General features: G+C 40.3%; 1 protein-coding gene across 3 annotated transcripts in view; it reads left to right on the forward strand.

Moving 5' to 3' along the window:
- Window positions 1-19808, forward strand: part of ABCC5 (ATP binding cassette subfamily C member 5) — a 60081-nt gene that overhangs the window by 26720 nt on the left and 13553 nt on the right. For 2 of the 3 annotated variants that reach the window (XM_018576533.1, XM_018576534.1), the window contains exons 6-20: window positions 400-633; window positions 2977-3150; window positions 5133-5280; window positions 5893-6041; window positions 6682-6789; window positions 7819-8169; window positions 8292-8363; window positions 10109-10233; window positions 12749-12821; window positions 14716-14919; window positions 15033-15176; window positions 15889-15991; window positions 16915-17099; window positions 18968-19114; window positions 19205-19334. In XM_018576533.1, coding sequence (XP_018432035.1) covers window positions 400-633; window positions 2977-3150; window positions 5133-5280; window positions 5893-6041; window positions 6682-6789; window positions 7819-8169; window positions 8292-8363; window positions 10109-10233; window positions 12749-12821; window positions 14716-14919; window positions 15033-15176; window positions 15889-15991; window positions 16915-17099; window positions 18968-19114; window positions 19205-19334 — 2347 coding nt within the window. Of the gene's footprint in view, window positions 1-399; window positions 634-2976; window positions 3151-5132; window positions 5281-5892; window positions 6042-6681; window positions 6790-7721; window positions 8170-8291; window positions 8364-10108; window positions 10234-12748; window positions 12822-14715; window positions 14920-15032; window positions 15177-15888; window positions 15992-16914; window positions 17100-18967; window positions 19115-19204; window positions 19335-19808 lie in introns of those variants that run through there. The other variant, XM_018576535.1, reaches the window with a different exon arrangement.

A 19808-nucleotide genomic window follows, 5' to 3' on the forward strand; every position in this document is an offset into this window, starting at 1 on the left:
GCAAAATATATGAAGTAATTGCATTAAAGTTTTCTTTTTGTTTGTTTTTAAAGCATTACTTTTTTTTTTTTTTTTAATATAACTATTATTTTTGCCTTGTTGGCCTAAGCAAGATTATGTTGAGTTGGAATAATTTGAGTTCTGAGGCATTTGTGTAACAAAATTACAGCTTAGCCTCAAAGGTAATCTTCATCTGCCTTAATTTTAGAGCATATTTTTTTTTGCCTTTTCCTATGATTGGACGTTAATCAGCATATGACAAAACCTGTTACACATTTGCTTTTTCCCTTTTGAGTCATGCACAGAACACTTGCAGTTTTCTAACTTAACATAAAACTTGCCAATACTGTTCAGTATAAGTGAAGCAGGACCTCATGCCCCCTGCCTTTTTCCCTGTAGGCATTCGTAGTGAAAAGCCTCTTGGAATATACTCAACAAAGTGATACAGACCTCACATACAGCTTGCTCCTAGTTTTTGGGCTCCTGATGACCGAAGTTGTGCGTTCGTGGTCTCTGGCGCTTACTTGGTCTTTGAATTATCGAACTGGTTCACGGGTTCGAGGGGCGATCCTGACCATGACCTTCAAGAAAATCCTGAAGCTGAAGAACATAAGGGATAAATCCATGGGGGAGGTGTGTTCTATGCATGTTTACTTCAGTCCCCAGTGGCTTTTACACAGTAATGTCCTGTAATTACACAAGCACATACTATCTACATTTTAGGTTTGAAGTCCTATAGCCCACCAAGAAACTTGATCTGTGGCCACTCACATTTCTTACTGAACTTAAGCTACATGACTTACATACTGCCTGATATGTATAATTCAAATGCCACAGAGCCTTGTACCTATTTTAAATTCAAGATGGAATACACATTTCTGTACACAATATGAAATATTGAGGTTAATGCTATAGCAATATGAAAGCACAACTCATGCAAAATCTTTTATTTAATTTGGCTGGAATGAGAAAACAGAACTTCTGTCATGTTTTATTGCTCTTTACCCTTGGGGATTGCTCCCCACTTCCTGCCCGAGGGACACATTGGGAAGCGAGTATAAAGCTCTTCAGCGCAAGTGTCTCTTTTGGCCATTTTTCAGGTGAAAACAACGCAGAGATGTATGTTTCCCTTCACTCTCTCTACCAGTATTAATTATCGTGTGCAGACAAGAGGCCGAATGGCAGGGCCACAAACTGATAGTGCAAGGGACCCATGGCAAATCTTAGCAAATTCTTGTGCACTGGAAAGATTGCGACATTCAGGCACCCATACTTGATGTGCACTAAAGTCTTCCTGCTGAAAGGGGGCGATGGCGGACCTAGTGAATTCCATGTGGAATTTTTTAACTTGAATGAAGCTATTGATTGATTTTGAGAGTTTGGGTTAAGAATTTGGCTGACTTTGAGCCCCATACTTGGTGGGTGGACTGGAAGCCACGTTTGATGGGTTTAGAGGTGCATGTTGCAGGAGTAATATAGTGAAAAGGATTTTTCTTAATTACCAATGAGATTAGACTTCCTGGTTTGTGGCTTTTTGCTTCTTCTGCTTAGGTAGATGAGCCATCAGGAGCATCCTTGTTAATGTTAAACACAGTAGATCCAAAGAGGCGATGTTCCTTGAAGGGAATGTGGATCAGATGCTTTTTAGATGCAAGTTCCGTAATCTAACACTTTAGCCAAAGTGCCCCTCGTGTACTGACAAGAGACCCATGTGGGAGATGAGACTGGAAACCTCTAGCAGCATGTCACAACGGTAGCTTAAAGCTCCAAAAATTCTATGAGCATTGGGTTTAACGCAGTCTCTTTTAGAGAGACTGGAAGCAAGTCACTTCCACAACATCCAGTTGAGCGGGTACTTTCCGAAGACAGACTGAGGCTAGCTGCAAGGAATCTGCACAAACAGCAGTGTACAGGAGTATTGAGTTAAGAAAAAAAATGTGCTAGCAAACATAGGTTAGCTCTACACAGTCGAGCTGAAGACAAGATGTCCACCCTCCTAGGACACTAATAAAAAGCTGAGGAATGCTAGAGGTCAAAGGGGTTGACCTGAGCTGGACTACAGTTTCTTTTACTTTTTGTTTTTGTTAGCCAATGTCCATTCCTCCTGTAGGTGGCTTTATAGCCTGAGAGTGAATGACTTCCTGTTTACCACAATGGATGAGAAGGAAAGAAAATTGTAGAGATCTGTTTAGATTCATCCATTAATCTGTTTAGATCTATCTTGAAATGTAGATAAATATAAGGGATAGCAAAAAATGAAGTATGATCTAAAGTTAATGAATTCAAGGAGCTTTTTATATCTGTTCAAGGTCAGAAAGGGTGTACTGGCTCAGAAGACATATGCTATACATTTGTTTGATGATTTATTAAGGTGACATTGATGCTTCCAAACAAATTTAAACTACCAAATACCTGAAAAGACCTTACCTGTCCAACTGTACCTGTCCAACTGTGCCTGTCCTGTCGATTTTGTTTTGCAGTGGTAGAAAGTGTAGATCAATGGCGTAGGCAAACAGCACAGACAAGTATTAAAGCTGAACCAAAATCTGCTTCCCTTAACTCCACTCCTGTTCTGCGACATCTGCGGGATCCCTTGCCACCTGACATCTCTTCCTGGGAATCTTCCATGTACTGTCTTTGACCATTTTGATTGGCACAGCCTGGATTATGTAACTTCTGCGCATGTGCACAGGAGTTTATTTACCTTGGCACCAAGGAATGTCGAGATTGTACAATAGGATGCTCATGCCTGTCTTACTGTTCAATTTTTATAAACTTACTTGCTGGCAGGAAGATGCTTTTTACTACTGAAAAGACATGCAGTCTCTTCTGCCGTCAAAACCTTTCTGTTAGAAAATGTATTTTTCTACTTTATTTTACAGGCGCTGCTATGTTTGTTTTTACTTTTAAAGTGTTTTTTTTTCAACTTTATCTTTGAATGGAGTAGACACTAATATCTCTTATTGTAACTTCCAGTTAATAAATGTTTGCTCCACCGATGGGCAGCGGATGTTTGAAGCTGCAGCAGTTGGCAGTTTGTTGGCAGGTGGGCCCATTATTGCAGTGCTTGGAATGGTTTACAATGTCTATGTTTTGGGTCCCACTGGTTTCCTTGGCTCTGCTGTTTTCATCCTCTTTTATCCAGCTATGGTAAGTGTTATATTTGTTTATTTTAAAGTAAAAATTAGGCTGTTCTCTACCAGATAAATTTAATGAAACGTGGTGGTTATCAAGTTTTCTAATTCCTAGACATCTGCAGAGTATTTTTTTTATAGCATATTACTAGAGACAAGTGAAGTTTTCAGAAGTGACGATCATCTGAAACAACGAATATGCAGAAATAATTCATTATTCAGATGTAAATGTGCTAAATAGATTATTCATAGATGGGGCATTCATAGTAGGGTTGGCTCTGCCTTTTTCAAGAAGACAACCCTACCGAGACTCGGCGCTCTCTTTTTTCCAATGTCCAGCAGTAGCTAATCTAATAAAAGCCAGTTACAGTTAGCGTTTGGCTTTCAAGACTTGATGTCTTTGTTTCAAATTAAATATTTATTTGCTTAATGCATTTTTGTTTGCTATTGATATCTAGCTAAATAAATTGCAGTATTCTCTGAGCACTGTAGAATTTACATGATTTTAAAGTATCTTTGGAATACATATATTAAAATTATTTGCTACACAGAACCGTTTTAAATCGTCTCATGTTTTTCGTACAATGCCTTTAAAGGATATGTAAACCCTTGCAATTCATTTTATCTTATTTTACCCCTTTTTGGTCTGTTTTAACCGCTTCAGGACTGTCCATTGTAAAAAAAAATGTCCTGTCTTGAAGTGGCTATACCAGGGGTAGCCAAACTCCAGCTGTGGTGAAACTACAAATCCCATGATGCATCTCTGTTCGGGATTCATGTCTGTGAGAATCTTGCAATGTCTCATGGGATTTGTAGTTCCACCACAGCTGGAGGGCCTTAGTTTGGCTACCCCTAGGCTATACCCGGACTACTACTGCAGCCGTGTTCTTGGTACCATTTTAAATAGCAGGAGATTGCTGTTTTAAATGCAAGCAATCTGATGTGCTTCTTTGGGGTCCCTAGGTGGCATTAGGGGTCTGAAAGACCCCTGATGGCTCCATAAAGAGGATCTGTCACATATTTGCTATTACATAGGGGCTTCTTAGTAACTAGGTAGCATATAAAAAGTGCAAAAATTATGCGTTTTAAAAGTCCCCCACGTGCATGCACATATAACGCAAACACGCGCCGGGTGCGCCTATGTGCAACAATGAAAATTGCGCCACATATGTTGCAATTCGTCGCGAACGCGGGATGAGAGCAATAGTTCTAGGGCCATCAACCACTGGTAACAATAAAATGATGAGCAGTAAAAGCTTTTAAAAGGTCGCCTATGGGAAATTTTGGGTATTGTAGTTTTTTTGTGGTTTCACTGTTGCATGCAATTTTAAGGCGTGACGTGTTTGGTATATATTTACCCGGCGTGACCCCATCTTTTATATTTTACCAAAAAATTGGGTATTATATTCTATTTCTGTGCACTAAATTTAATTTTAGTATATTTTATCTTAAAAATACTGGTTTGATAAACATTTGTGCAAATACCGTGCCACATAAAAAATTGGAACTAGCATTTTTTTATTCTATAGAGCCTCTGCTTTCAGAAAAAATTTTTTTTTTTTTTGGGTGGTCTGAAGCTGTTTTCTAGCCAACAATTCTGATTTTATCATGTGTGGGCAAATAGGATTAAATTGCTCTGGCCAGGAAGTGGTTTTAATATACCATTATCAATTGATAACAAACAGCATAGGCAGAGATCATAGGAATTATTGTTTTCACTATCTTTTAGGACTACAGAACCCTTGCTCTTTTATGGTAAAAAAGATAGTTTGTTTGTAGTCTTGTCCTGTGGTGCCAACTATGCTTCTATATAATTAGTGCGGTGAGTAAGCATTGTCACCCTAGGACAGTAAGCATATTACTGACAAGATCAACAGGTGACAATAAAGGTAATAAATGTGGTGGCTATATTCATTCTTTTTAAAGACTGGTAAGGTGCAATACATTCCATTTTTGTGGAATTTTTTGTGTTTAAATTCACGGTTTATTCTCTTACAGATGTTTGTGTCCAGGCTTACAGCTTATTTCAGACGGAAATGCGTTTCCGTCACAGATGAGCGTGTTCAAAAAATGAATGAAATTCTAAATTACATCAAGTTTATAAAGATGTACGCCTGGGTGAAAGCATTCTCTCAAAGTGTTCAGAGTAAGTGATTTCTGTGTAGAGAAGTTTGGGGATACTTATTATAATCAGGTGGTCCATCATAATTTATCACTGCTAATGTGAATCATTCCCGGTCTTTAGTCCTCTTTAAAGGATCCATATTATCACAAACTTTGCATGTATCTAAATATGTGTAAGCATTTGTTTTACTATATAGCCAAAAAGTGAAGTAGCATGAAGGAATTCTGTTTGACTGTTTCTGTGTAACTACTTGGTACTTTAGTTTTTTTCACATGCATTCTCTGAATGAAATATTTTTTAAAAAAAAGCTTCAAACCTTCAATCCTCCTCCTACGCCTTAGAATATACGTTTTAGGAATAATGAATTTATCGCTTACAGGTTTCCTTTGTAAAGATGTGATGATGTCACAGGGCAGAAAGGAAGTACATCTTTACAAAGGAAACCTGTAACATGTGTCTTCCAATGCACTGTACCAAGCCACACACCCTCACCTATAATCGCGCTCAAATCCTCCCCCACCCGACATTAATTTTAATTTTTTTTTCCTCTTGAGAAAAAACTAAGCGTGTATGGCTAGCTTTAATGTTGCTTGAATGTCTGCTAATGGATATTAATGTTTGCTTTTTTTGTAGAAATCCGAGAAACTGAGAGGAGGATACTTGAGAAAGCTGGATATTTTCAGAGTATTACTGTGGGAGTAGCTCCCATTGTAGTTGTCATTGCCAGCGTGCTGACCTTTTCTGTGCATATGATGCTTGGATATGATCTCACCGCTGCCCAGGTAGCCTTTAATGGAAATCTAAGCAATAAACAATTATAATAATATAACTCCCAAAAGATCTGTTATATGTACACAAATGGTGAAACCTTGCTTCTGGTCACATCAGGTTTGCATTCTTACTCTAAAGTCAGAGTTGAGCTAGAATCTGGATAATGAAGAGCAGGCAGTGTACATGTTTTGCAGGCTCTGCTCAGCCGGTGCTGTTGGGACCCAAAAGTGGAAACCCTTTTAAATATCGGGGTATCCTAACCGGAATGAGTGTAGGGGGTTGGCACTATAGAATAAATGCAGATAATGGTTATAAGTCTCACTAAAAGAACAGAGACACCAGTTTGTTTAATAAGGCACCTTAATGTGTATTTTGTAAAATTCTGTTAACAGTACCTGCTAGTAATTCAGCTTATTAATACTGTGATCTAATGTATATAAATGGTTTTGCCATTGGACATGCTAGATTAGACACAGCGGAATCTTATTTTGAGAAGTGTAATCTTCTTCAGACATGTAGCTAGTATACTGTATGTAATTCCATTTCTAATTGTTGTCTAAAGAATGTCTCTTAATACAAATTTACTGTTTATTTTTTATTAATTTGTGAAAGGTACTCTGAGTTCTTATTGTATTTATTATGTTATCATAGGCCTTCACGGTTGTTACAGTGTTTAACTCCATGACCTTTGCTCTGAAGGTGACTCCATTCGCAGTCAAGTCTCTATCAGAGGCTTCTGTATCCATGGAAAGATTTAAGGTAAGTGATGGTCCGCAGGTCAGATTCTATTTTCTGAGCTGCCTGCATGCCAAGTCAACTTCTGGGCAGTGTATAAACATTTGTGCACAGTTTTTAAGACTAGCTGTTTGGTTAATCTGCATGTCTTTCTCTATTTACATTAGTATTGGTCCATGCAGATAAGAATATTTTGCCTATTTCAAAATTTTTAACTAGCTGCATAATCTTTAAGCCACTTACCTTACGTGTGGGCTTTGGGTATGCAGATGTTGTTTAAAACTCACTTTCTTGTGCTTAACCAGTCTTTAGGTCTATGTACCTAGCGTTATGTCATGCCAGTTAAAGTAACATTGGAGCAGGCAAAGGGACGTATGGGCTGCTGTGAAGGTAATGTAGGCCCACTAGAGCATGACCGCTCTAAATAAAAGAAAACATATATACATACTAACAGCAAGTCATATTTATTCCAGCTCTAGCAAATCAAGACAGGTTGTCCTGTGCTGGTCGAATCTGAAAGACCTGTAAGTTTCAAGTCCTCCATAGGTTTAGTTTCATAAGTTATATGTTTTCAAATTACTGAAGAGAAGAAGATGAATTTTTTTTTCTAAGTCAGATCTTATGTGTCGTGTACATAATAAGATTAAAATGTTGAGGTAATTGATAGTACAAATGAGGAAAGTTACAAGCTCAGTGTTCCATAGCATTGTAAGAGTCCTATTGTACATTCTGCTGTTGAGAATTGGAAAAGTAACAAAATGGACAGACAAATGGTCTCTTGATATTGATATTAAGCCAAAAAAGTGAATGGGTTAGTCATTGCTATCTAAGTGGCGGTGTAGAAGACGTTGAATGATTGGGATCATGGGAGGGAGAAGTGATACTACAAGTACGCCTGGCCCTTAGCACGTCTGAGGTTAGTTGACTCTAATAAGCTACCTTTTGCTCCGCAGCAGCTTCCTTCCACTGTATAGCGTGATGTTTTTGCTTCCTGCGTGACCTAGACCTGACCAGCTGTCTCATCTTTACACCTCTCTCACAACCTCCTATCAGAGTTTATTTCTAATGGAAGAGGTTCACTTGGTAAAGAAAAAGCCTTCCTGCCCAAACGTCACCATACAGCTGAAAAGCGCCACTTTGGCATGGGACTCTTCTCATGCCAGCACACAATGCTCTCCGAAGGCTACCCCTAAACTGAAAAAAGACAAGAAGGGGCCTAAGGGCAAGAAAGAGAAGGCCAACTTGCAGAATGAGGGGCCACAAGCAGTTTTGGCAGAGCAGAAAGGACATCTCTTGGTGGATAGTGATGAACAAGGCAGCCCAGATGAGGAAGGCAGAGAGATCCAGCTACCAAACATAAGATTACAGAGGGCCTTGTGCGGCATTGATCTGGAAATAGAGAAGGTGAGTTACGCTTGGTCAATATGGCCAATAATTGTTCTGTTTTGATTTTTTTGTGTGTGTTTGTGTTCCAATGTGGTAAAAAAAAATGTGAACTTAAAAAATGTCTCATTTTGGTCTTCTAGGGAAAGCTTGTTGGAGTATGTGGCAGTGTGGGCAGCGGGAAAACATCTTTGATTTCTGCCATTCTTGGGCAGGTAAGGTTTGCATTAAAGCATTTCCAGTTATGTTATAATGTTTTGCTTTTGTCTAGGACCTGTAAAGCCTGTGATTGGACAATGAAAGTGAAATTTCACCTTTCTGGAAATTCTTAAAAAAAAAAAAAGCCTCCAATGTACACACTGTGTACATTAAACAGGCAGGTGTACATTTATGAGATCAGAGAAAGCTTATGAATGCACTTGGCAGCTGCTTTGTGTACCTTTTCTTTGTCATCTGTGCTGCTGTTAGATATCTTTGCCTTACAGAGGGGAAATAGGATATCTCTCACATCTAAGTGTTCTCAGCTAGGGACAGATCAGAACAAGCATGTGGTGGGGGCTGCCGTGCCCTTGTATGTGAGCCCAGTACCAGCCCAGTTCCCCCTGCTCTTGCAGCTGATTAGGTACCCTTTGCAGTATTGGAGATGCTAACTGCAGAGGTTGGGGTCCTTCTGGTCCCCCCAGCTCATGATTTAACTTGCAGTGATGGGGCAGCCTACAGTGCCCATTCACCTGGACCCAATGCCGCTGCCTAGACATTTGCCCCCTGCTTGAGTCCACACGCTTCCTAAGCCGTTTTCCAAGAGGTACATTTATGCAGCAATGTCTGCTTTTATGATGAAAATTACTGTTCTGCTAGCTGACTCGGTATATCTCTGATTTTCTGATAGCTGCTGCATTCTCTTTACATTCAGCAGAGAAGTGTACCCTCTACTTTTGTATGAGTTTGTACAGGAGAAGGTACAACTATGGATGTAATGCTTAAGCTTATGGTTAAATCTCAGTCCTTACTGACACAGTGTGCAACACAGTTCTAGCACTGGAGTTACCAGTCTTGGCTCCCTTAAAAGTCCCCAGCCTGTTAAAACTTTTCCAGTGCAATCACTACTAAATCTTCTTTGTATGGTGAAAGACAAAAGCAACAAAGTGCCACCTCCTTGTGTGAAACCTTTTTTTAATTTGAATAATATGCTTTTAGGCTGGATTTATGCATTTCAGGGGCATACCCTCTTCCTCGGTGATTCTGAGGAAGGGGGTATGCCCCTGAAACACATAAATCCAGCCCAAAAGTAGCTGGTGGCACGATGGTATGGTGATGTGACCGGAGGCAGCTTTTTATACGCAGTCGGAGCAGAACATTTCTTAGACACTGATCTTGTGGTCTCTTATTGACAAGTGTGACTGAACTTTTATAACTGTGAGTATTTATATCCGTTTTTATTATTCAAATAAAAAAAGATTTCACACAAGGAGGTGGCGCTTTGTTGCTTTTGTCTTTTATGTATCTGATGAGAACCCCAGAGTCTCTTTGACGAGCAGCATCTCCAAAAGCTGTGGCTATTTTACAAGAAAGACTACTCCTGGAGGATTGTGTGATGGTAATCGTTAGCGCCTGTTCTTTGTATGGTGACTGGACTAATCCAGATAAACTGTTTACATCTCTCTGTGTGTATGATCATACTTTCGGTACTGCTTTGCTTCACAACTGGGGCATGTTAGTAGTTGTAAGGGTCATCCTGGGCTGGCCTACAGTTTTCTTGTTTACCATTGTCCAATCCCCCAGCAGGCGGCAGTATAAACCCAAAGGTGAAAGACTTGTGTCCCTCAGCGACTCAAAAAAAAAGGATTTTACAGCAAGTACAAAAATCCTGTTATCCAATGTATTAATTACAATAGAACATTAGATTTTACTTTGCAAATTATTTTTACAGTATGATTGAGTGTGCACATTATTTTTTCAGATGACTCTCCTTGAAGGCAGTATCGCTGTTAATGGTTCATTTGCTTATGTTGCTCAGCAAGCATGGATATTAAATGCAACTCTTAGAGACAACATCTTGTTTGGGAAAGAATATGAAGAAGAAAGGTATAGGCAAATGTTTTGAATTTTGAAAAAAAATAAAATGTGTTTTTTAACTGGACTCGTTCAATATAAGATAAACAAAATCTGCCTTACATCAAACAGTATGCAGAGCAATAAGGATGTTATTTCCACAGCAACCGAATTCCAGTTAAATTCTGTTCTTCCAGCTAAATGCTTGAATGGCTGTTGACTGCTTTCACTATCAAAGAATAATTTACACTTCTGAACATTATTATTATTTTTCTTTTTTTAACTTGGATTAGAAGCAGTAGCACAGAGCTAGAGAAGTTGCTATGTACAGATAACTTTGTTATATATTGACCGTGTGAGATCTGATTAGATTGTTACAAAGTGTCTTTTCCGTCACATGAATTGTATGTTCTTTGAGGGCTAGTTCACACCAGCCACAGTGCGTTCCCACCCGATTCTGGCCAAAACTGGATCGCATTGCGGCCGGCTCGCTTTGTTGTGGGGCGGGAGGGGTGTGGCAATGCATTGAACTCGATGGCACCGCATCCACTGCCTCCTGCTGCAGTTTGATCGGCCGCACAGGAACGCAAGGCACATCAATGCCTGCGGTCCAGTCAGAAAAAATGCTGCAAGCACTGTTTTTCTGACCGGAAAGCAGGCATTGATGTGCCACGCGTTCCCGTGCGGCCAATATCATTGCTGCCGGAGGGCGTGGCTGCGGTGCCATTCACTTCAATGCACCGCCACGCCCCCTTCCGCCCCACAACAAGGTAAACCGGCCGCAATGCGATCCAGTGCAATCCTGCCAGAATCGGGCCGGAACTCACTGTGGCTGCTGTGAACTAGCCCTGAAAGGTGACTTTCGTCTTTGTTTAAAGATTTATGTTTACCAAGGCCGTACTGGGAAAAATACAATGGTTGTCACCGCTTTTCACTTTGAAAATACTGATTTGTTTTGCTGTTATGCTGATCCCCTGGCTTCAGTATTTTGAGTCCCTAACATTGGTCAGTTATTGTTGTATTTTGGCATTACCTTGATTTATGCATAAATGGTACTGAAATGCAGTCTGAGTTTCAACTATTTTGTTTGTTGCATGTATTTATATAGCACTAACAATTTACGCAGCATACAGGATTTATAGGGAGAACTTCATTTGTAAAGAGTTTTATAAAAGTCTTGCAATTTTAAGGTATTGGAACCATTTTCCAGTTTTCAGGGTCTGGCGGTCCAGCTAAGACCCTTAGTCCGTCTCCCATCCATCAAGCTTTAGCTACTATCTCATTGTTTGAAGAATGTAGGGTTATATGGACTCCAGGGAGGAAGGCTGGGCTTTCCATGATTTAGGTAATGAATCATATATAGAAAGACAGGAGCATATCCGGAAAGGGGAAAAAACAGAATGACAGATTGCATAGGAGCCAGACTGTTACAAGGGTCCGAGCAATTTTTTCAGTTGTGGGCTTTTTTTCTGCTTTAACCACTTGCCGTCCGCCCGTTGTAAAAAAACGGACGGCACTGCAGCATTTTTTAATAAATGTTTTATCATTTAGGGGAAACAGTTTTGTTTTTTTTTTTGTTTTTTTAATTTCGGTAATTTTTCCTTTTTAATATAGTAAAAAATAAAAACCCCAGTGGTGATTAAATGCCACTAAAAGAAAGCTCTATCTGTCTATCTATCTAAAAGAAAGCTCTATCCCTAAAAAATGGTATAAAATTAATTTCAGTACAGCGCTGCATGACGGAATAAATGTCAGTCAAAGTACTGCAGCGCTGAATACTGAAAAATGGCCTGGATGGGAAGGGGGTTTAACACCGCGGATGTCAACTGGTTAAGCCATTTTAGATTTTGTCATTGGCTTGTCTCATCTGCCAATACTTGAGTTTTTTCAATTACATAATGGTGTACAATGTTGAAGTATTTGTTCACTTAGACCATTTATATCTCTTATGTTGACTATGAAAATCAGACCTTTTTTTATAAGCTATTCATGCAAAAATCCAAAACATTTGAAAGGATTTTCAAACTTTTCTCTTGCAACTGTATGCTGATCAGGAGTTCTAAATGTACTCTGACCTCACTGACTACATGCTTGTTTTAGATCAGTGACTGAATCAAGAGACAGCCAAGGAGCTAGCATTTACAAGAGAGTTGAGCAATGGCAGCTTACATGATTGTCTCAATGCAGGTTTTTTTTTTTAAATTGATGATTATGGTATATTCTATTTAAGGTATTTTTTGCATAAATATTTGTGTTTTGAGTACTGTCCTGAACCGGGTTTATGCAAAGTCAGTCATTTGAGAGCAGTAACATACCACTACTGGGTGGAACTCTGTGGCTTAGATACTTGTAGTCCCGGCAATAACTGGTTTCCTAGAATAAATAGACTGGAATAGAATATATAGCTTTTCATTAGTCACAATATAAATATTTGCATACAAGTTTCTGAAGTATATAAACACTACCCAGTGTATTTTACATTCTGTAGAGCATGGTTAGCAAGGAGCTGTTTTTGTATCTTGGATTTAATTTGTGTCTCTTGTTCTAGGTACAACAATGTGCTGAGTGTTTGCTGTCTAAGACCAGATTTGGCTATACTGCCCAACAGTGACTTGACTGAGGTTTGTTTTGTAAAACATGTTTTAATACGATTTGCATTAGGATCTACATGGTTGCATGACTAAGTACTTAAAGATAGAGAGTCCACCTCTTACTCCACACACAAACTTACTCAATTGTTACACAGTACCCCTTTCCCCATTAATAGCCAATTTCTGTCATCCTTCTGCCATGCAGTCTACAGTACATAGTGAGTACTTACTATTTTCCAGCAGTTGTAGGTTGTGTGGTTCAAAATTATGCAGTTCTCTTTTTTTTTTTTTTCCTTTTTATATATGGCTAAATTAGAAGGGAAGATTCTGTCTTCGTATTTTTCTCACATTTGGTGTTGACTGCAGTACAGCTTTACACGTCAATGCTTTTGACATTCATTGAATATTCAAGAATTGAAATTACGGTACCCAAGCACTGTTCAAATAAACCATTTCAATATGAGTTGTGCCTAAAAGTAAGCCTTGCATTTCTCTTTCTATCCAATCTCACAGTACCTGTGATGTTTTTATCACTCCCTTTCTCATATCACAGTTCTTTAGCAGTCTCTGGATGGCAGCTTACTCTCACTTGAGCTTCCTTCATCCCTCCTTTTTTATTGCTAGAATTAACTTTTTCTATTAGCTAAACTCTGCCAATTGGAAAGAAAGCTAATGTCATTGTATCCATTTTCCAAATTTTCTTAAGCCTTCAGAAGTCTTCGTTCTAGTCTTTCGTTTCCAAAATTGCTAGTTGGGGATTGTTGGAGAGCCATGCCATGGGAAATGGAGCCGTGGAGACACAAAAGCAGGCTTCTATACACAAGTACTGTTAGATGGGACCCTAAGAGAAATGCAATGGTAACGGGAGTAAGTCCCTTAAAGGAGAACAATGAGGTGAGTGAAAATCACTCATCCTCGTAGTTCGAGCCGACTTGTGACAATGAAACTGTCACGTCGGCTCAATAGATAGGGAAGTGAGAGAACGCATGCTGTCGCTTGCTCACTTCTCGATCATCTCCCTGCAGAGAGCGGTGACAGTCAGTCATGGTTCCCTGCAGGGATTCCCCCCCTGCCCGCTCCGATCCTGCAGCGCTGACTGGAGGAACGGACGGGGAGGGGGCGGGTACAGCTGGCTCTGCCTCTAGATAGGCAGAGCCAGCTGTCACTTACACAGCTGGGTGGGTCTCGACAGCATTGTCGGGATCCTTCCCGGCTGCGGCAGTCTCAGTATACCGAGAGTATACTGAGACTGCTCAGTATACTGAGCTTTGGGTCACGGGAGGACGCTAGTATATGTCCTCCCGTGACCCTTAAGAGAACTATGGGGAAAACACTTACCCCATAGAGCTCTTTGAAGGGCATGCTAATGGTATCAGAACATTATTATAATTTTGCATGACTGCTAATGAGGGGGCTTTACATGCAAGTAAAGAATAAAGGACATACAATCTTCTTTTTCTCTAAGATGTACAGAATCGACTAGACAGGTGCTTTAATCTCTAGATAAAAGGGAGTGAGACTGAGTTTCAAACTGAGTCCCTCCCTCCCAGTGTTATAGTTGGCTGAACTGTATCCTGCATGACATTGTCTGTGCAGCTCATCAGTGCCACACAGCTGCCTGTCAAAACCCTGCCTACCGGGCACTTGCATGCATTGTATGCTCACTTTTAAATCTCTTGGAGAGTTTGTTCTCCACTGCAGCACAGAGTACGAGCTCCTTATTTCTGTAGAGTGTACAATGCATGCAAACATGCTAATGGCACCATTTGTATATTTTGCCATAGTCTGCATAAATGTTTCAGCTCAGCGCCTTCATGGTGCCGACTTTCAGATAAGTGCATTGTACTACATGCACAAGTCTGTTTTTTACAGTTTTTAGCCAGTGCCATTGTTGATAAATTAAATTGTTGTTCTCTATTTGCAGATAGGAGAGCGTGGAGCAAATCTTAGTGGTGGTCAGAGACAAAGAATTAGCCTGGCAAGAGCTTTATACAGTGACCGCAGCATTTATTTACTGGATGATCCTCTCAGTGCCTTAGATGCCCATGTGGGCAACCACATCTTCAACAGTGCCATCAAAAAGCACCTGAAATCTAAGACACTTCTGTTTATCACCCACCAGCTTCAGGTAATAAAATAGTCGAGTGAGTTGCTGATAATTGTGACTTCAGTAGCAAAGCCCAGTCGGTTTTTCATAGCACTTCTCGTTTAATGCCTTCTATCCTTTCTTTCGTCCTTCAGTACCTTGTGGACTGTGATGATGTTATATACATGAAAGAAGGCTGCATAACAGAGAGAGGAACACATGAGGAGCTCATGAAACTGAATGGAGAATATGCTACAATATTCAATAATTTCCAGCTGGGAGATGCACCTCCTATTGAGGCAAGTTTAATGTTTGTGATAATTTCAAAATGATACAATGGAATCGATATCTTGCCACACTCCTTACCGGAACGATGGTTAACCTGTGAAGACAGGTGGGTGCTTGAATTGACCATGGATGGCACAGTGAACAACACAGAAATAGCGAAAATGACATCAGCACACCAAAAGATTTTAGCAAAAGTGCATTTAATAACAAATTGCCATTCAATTACAAGCGCTTTCGGGGCCTCAGGGGGTCCCCTTCATCAGGCTCAGAATGACCTGTCATCCTGAGCCTGATGAAGGGGATCCCCTGAGGCCCCTTAAGCGCTTGTGATTGAATGGCAATTTGTTATTAAATGCACTTTTGCTAAAATCCTTTGGTGTGCTGGTGACCTTTTTGCAATTTCAAAATGATGTCTTATGTATCTGCCTGTGTTAGTGGAATCTGGGAACAGATAAATAATCCCTCCAATTTTTGTTTAATGGATGGTGTAATTCAGATCTGCTTTTAATGCATTGTTTTTCATTCTGCCAGTTTTTTTTGCTCTTTGGTTTATAGCAAGGTTCACTGCACTTAATGAGCGAATCCTATTTGTGATTACAAGTTTTATTTGCAGGGCTTTAGAATCTTTCGCTGTGATAGATTATTTTCATAATTAAATTAGACATCCACTACAGTCATATGTTACAAGTATCCATAGCCATTGAAATTCTTACTTACCTGTAGGTGAGTCTAATAAAGAATGTGAGCACTTCACTGAAGAAACCTTTAGACAAAGGCAACAAGTCCGGGTCCGTGAAGAAAGAAAAGGTTGTAAAAAAAGATGAAGGTACATTGTCACTCTTTTTTTTACTATTTTATCTTTATCTATTTCTACCACATATACAGCATATAGAAGGACTTCATCACAACATTACTAGCTTGAACGTCAGCATGACTTTTTAGGGTCTGTCTAAACATACCGTCAGGACAAAAATAAAAGTTTTTATCCATGTTTGAATGGATTACCCCTAAATTACTGAGAACTCTTGAATGGAATGCATAGTCAAGGTTGGGCAAGAAGAGACACTTGTTTGGCTCTGGTAACTTGAGTGACAGAATGGAGTGACACATTTGAAGTAAACACCTTTTCACCCTCTTTTAAATGAGGGGTCACATGGGGTCTCCTGATTTACGCTTGTTATTGCCTCTTAGAAGTACTTAAAATGAGCCTGATTCTGACGTGCCTCTGCCTATCAAATCTGGTGGTTTATGACCAGGCTCAAACAGCAGGTGTAGAGACTTCTTGAAACAACCTAATACTTGTAGCTGTCATAAATAAGGCAGTAATGGCAACTTGCAATTTACATTCAGCTTTTGCCTAATGTTACTTTGCTATATTAAACGATCTTTGCTCTCTTAAAGAGCTAAGCTTGCTGAAGAATTTTCAGCATCTGGTACTGCCAGGAGTGTTGAATGCCGGTCTCTGTCTGTGCAATTGGAGAGTAAAGATCAGCGGCAGGATAGGGAAGTGTTCTTGGTTGTTTAATCTACCAATAGAGTTTCATTTATAGTTGGTGTAAGCAGTGTGAAGTCTGTTAAATATGCGATTGTACAGGTTAGATTCAGGAATTCAGATTCTTCTTAGATTTTGCTGTTTGCAGTCATGGCCACGTAGTCACCTTAGCTAAACCTTCACATTGTGCTAGAAATAATAGCAGAGATTAGAAAACTAACAACCAATTTTATTTATGGTATATTGTTTTTCTACAGGTCCGCTTATGCAGATGGAAGAGAAGGGCAAAGGATCAGTACCTTGGTCTGTTTATGGCGATTACATACAGGCAGCTGGAGGTCCATTTGCCTTTTTGATCATCATGACCTTGTTTGTGCTTAATGTAGGAAGCACAGCATTCAGTAACTGGTGGCTAAGCTACTGGATTAAACAGGGCAGTGGGGTAAGCAAATTCCTACTTTTACGTATTTAACATGTTCCATCTCTGTTAAATGTTAAACGGGGGGGCTCAGCACTGCCGCTTTTGTCAGTCTCTTCGATATGTGCAAGAGTGTTGGATCCCTGTGTCTCCCCGTTTTGTACTCTTTGGCCCTTTCCTTTGACCACTATGTCACTACAGGACTTGGCAATGACATGGGGTTGGTGTATGAAATCACAGCACAGGCTGCTGTGTTTAAACGGTCGTTTTGGGAAGGTCAGAGACATGGGCTGCCAGAGAGGGGAGTATAAAAGCTCTTCTATTGCAGTGACATTTCGTATAGATCATTTTTAACCTGACAGGGTTGCTTAAAAAAACTCCAGGGGCACCTCATGTAATAAAACTGTCTCTTAAAACAATATAACAATCTGCAATGTCTGTTCGCAGACAGATTAAAATACTGCTCAACTGTGAACATAGAGGTATACTTTTTCTGCAAGTGTGTGTGAGCACTTTCTGCTTTTCATTTTTATCCTTGTTTGACACCCTCATGGAATGGTCATGGTCAGTGACCATAAGCATGTGCACACACATGTAGACACTCATTCTAGCATAGGTACGGCCTGCTCAGGCTTGGTATCTTTCAGAATCTGAAGCCTGCCCTAATACGACCAGAGGGGCTAATCTTCAGCCTGTCATTAACACCTTCCCTCCCTGTAAACAGGAAGTGATGTAGTTATTATTGCTCATCACCCTCCCTGTGTGGCTGACTGGCCTGGAATGCTGTGCTGCTACAGTTGGCTTCTTTCTGTGTCGGTACCACTGCCTGTATCCCCAGCCAGTCAGCCACAGGAAAATATGTATTTATGATGAGAGCACCACCACCCACCCACCCACATAGTGCAGTGCCTGAGGCAGCTACCTCATTGGCCTATGAGTGGGGCCAGCCTTATTAGCAGCTGTAATCTATGTGCAGCCATGTGATACAGTTCCTAGTGTCTTGGCTCACCACTGTAGGCTTAATTACACATGGCTTCAGCCTTCTTTTATTTAATGAAAGACAGCTGAGCCAGGGCTGAAATGAGCAGTTTCCTCTCTTCATTCCTTATAAGAGGGAGGCGGTTTGTAGTCTACAGAACCATCAAACAGGGCTGAAAACAATCTTTGAGGTTTCAGTGCATCATCGTCAGCTCACTATAGGAAGCTCACTAGATTTCTGACGGATAGAACAGTTATTTTTTGTTTTTTTCTGAACAGATTTAACAACGCTTTAAATGCATATTTAACTTTAGGTATAATGAAATAATGATCAGTTAACAGTAGTTTGTCTTTCTCATCTAAGCCATCAATTCATTTTTTTCCCCTCAAAGTTGATCTTAAAGGGCTAGTTCACACCGGTCCCAGTGCATTCCGGCCCAATTCGGAGCCAGAATGCACTGGATCACGTCCCGGCTGGCTCACTGCGTACTGGAGCGGTGTATTGAAGTAAATCAGAAAAAATGCTGCATGCACTATATATTTTTGGATCGCACCAGAACGCAGGCATTGATGTACCACGTGTTCCGGTGCCGGCGATTGCACTGCGGCCGGCAGCATGGCTGTGGTGCCATTGACTTCAATGCCACACCCCGTCCCCACCCCAGAACACAGTAAGCCGACCAGGATGCAATCCAATCCGAATTGGGCTGGAATGCACTGCGGCTAGTGCGAACTAGCCCTAAAGCAAATTACATTCAACTATTAAAGATGCTTATTGATAAGATACCAGTTCTGATAAGGTCCCTTACAGAAAATGTTTGTGAAGAGTTGTTATATTTAGTAAATTAAGCAGAACAGTAAAAACTTGGCTTGATGGTGTATGTATTGAAGATATCTTCTCCTTTCTTCCTTAGAACACATCTGTGGTGGTGCACAATGAAACTGTTGTTAGTAACAGTATGAAGGACAACCCTAATGTACTGTACTATACTGGCATATACGCATTGTCTATGGTTATTATGCTTGTTTTGAAGGCTGTACGTGGCGTTGTCTTTGTTAAGGTACTGGGCTTTTTTTTTCTTTCTCGAAGTTGAGTTTCCTGAAAATGGTCGATGAAGATTTTCACTCCTGTGTTTTTTGCTCCCTTTCAGGGTACCCTACGAGCTTCCTCTAAGCTCCATGATGACCTCTTCCGGCGTATTCTCCGGAGCCCAATGAAGTTCTTCGATACTACTCCCACAGGGCGTATTTTGAATAGATTTTCTAAAGACTTAGATGAAGGTGAGTGTCCTTTCCTAATTGGAACAAAAAGAAATGGACAGCTGTAAATAATATTGACACTAGCCTAAAGCTCAACTCCAATCAGCTTACAAAAAAATGTGTGTTCCCCCTACCTCTCAGCCAGTACATTTCTTCATCCTTTTCCTGTAATGTGGTCAGGCCCTCTGTCATGGGTGGCTGCTTGCCCTGTATTGAATGTGGTTACATCAGTAAAGGGGCGGCCGCACATCGAGGGAAGAGGAGCGGCAATAACTGAACTGGCTGAGAAAGTCATGTAGAGGTGCAGTGATGATGTATCCGTGTGTACATTTTCATGACTCACATTGCTGGCTTTCATTTTTTTAATGAACTTATTAGGCCTGAGTCCTACAAATTCAAAATGTATTTTGTTACTTAAAAATACCTCTGCAAAGGTGGAAATGGCCTTTAAACAACGCACACAACTTTCACATCAGAGTAGCCCCTGTCCCCCCA

Source organism: Nanorana parkeri, unplaced genomic scaffold (genome assembly GCF_000935625.1).
Source record: "Nanorana parkeri isolate BGI_ZX_2015 unplaced genomic scaffold, ASM93562v1 scaffold69, whole genome shotgun sequence".
NCBI classification, from domain to species: domain Eukaryota; kingdom Metazoa; phylum Chordata; class Amphibia; order Anura; family Dicroglossidae; genus Nanorana; species Nanorana parkeri.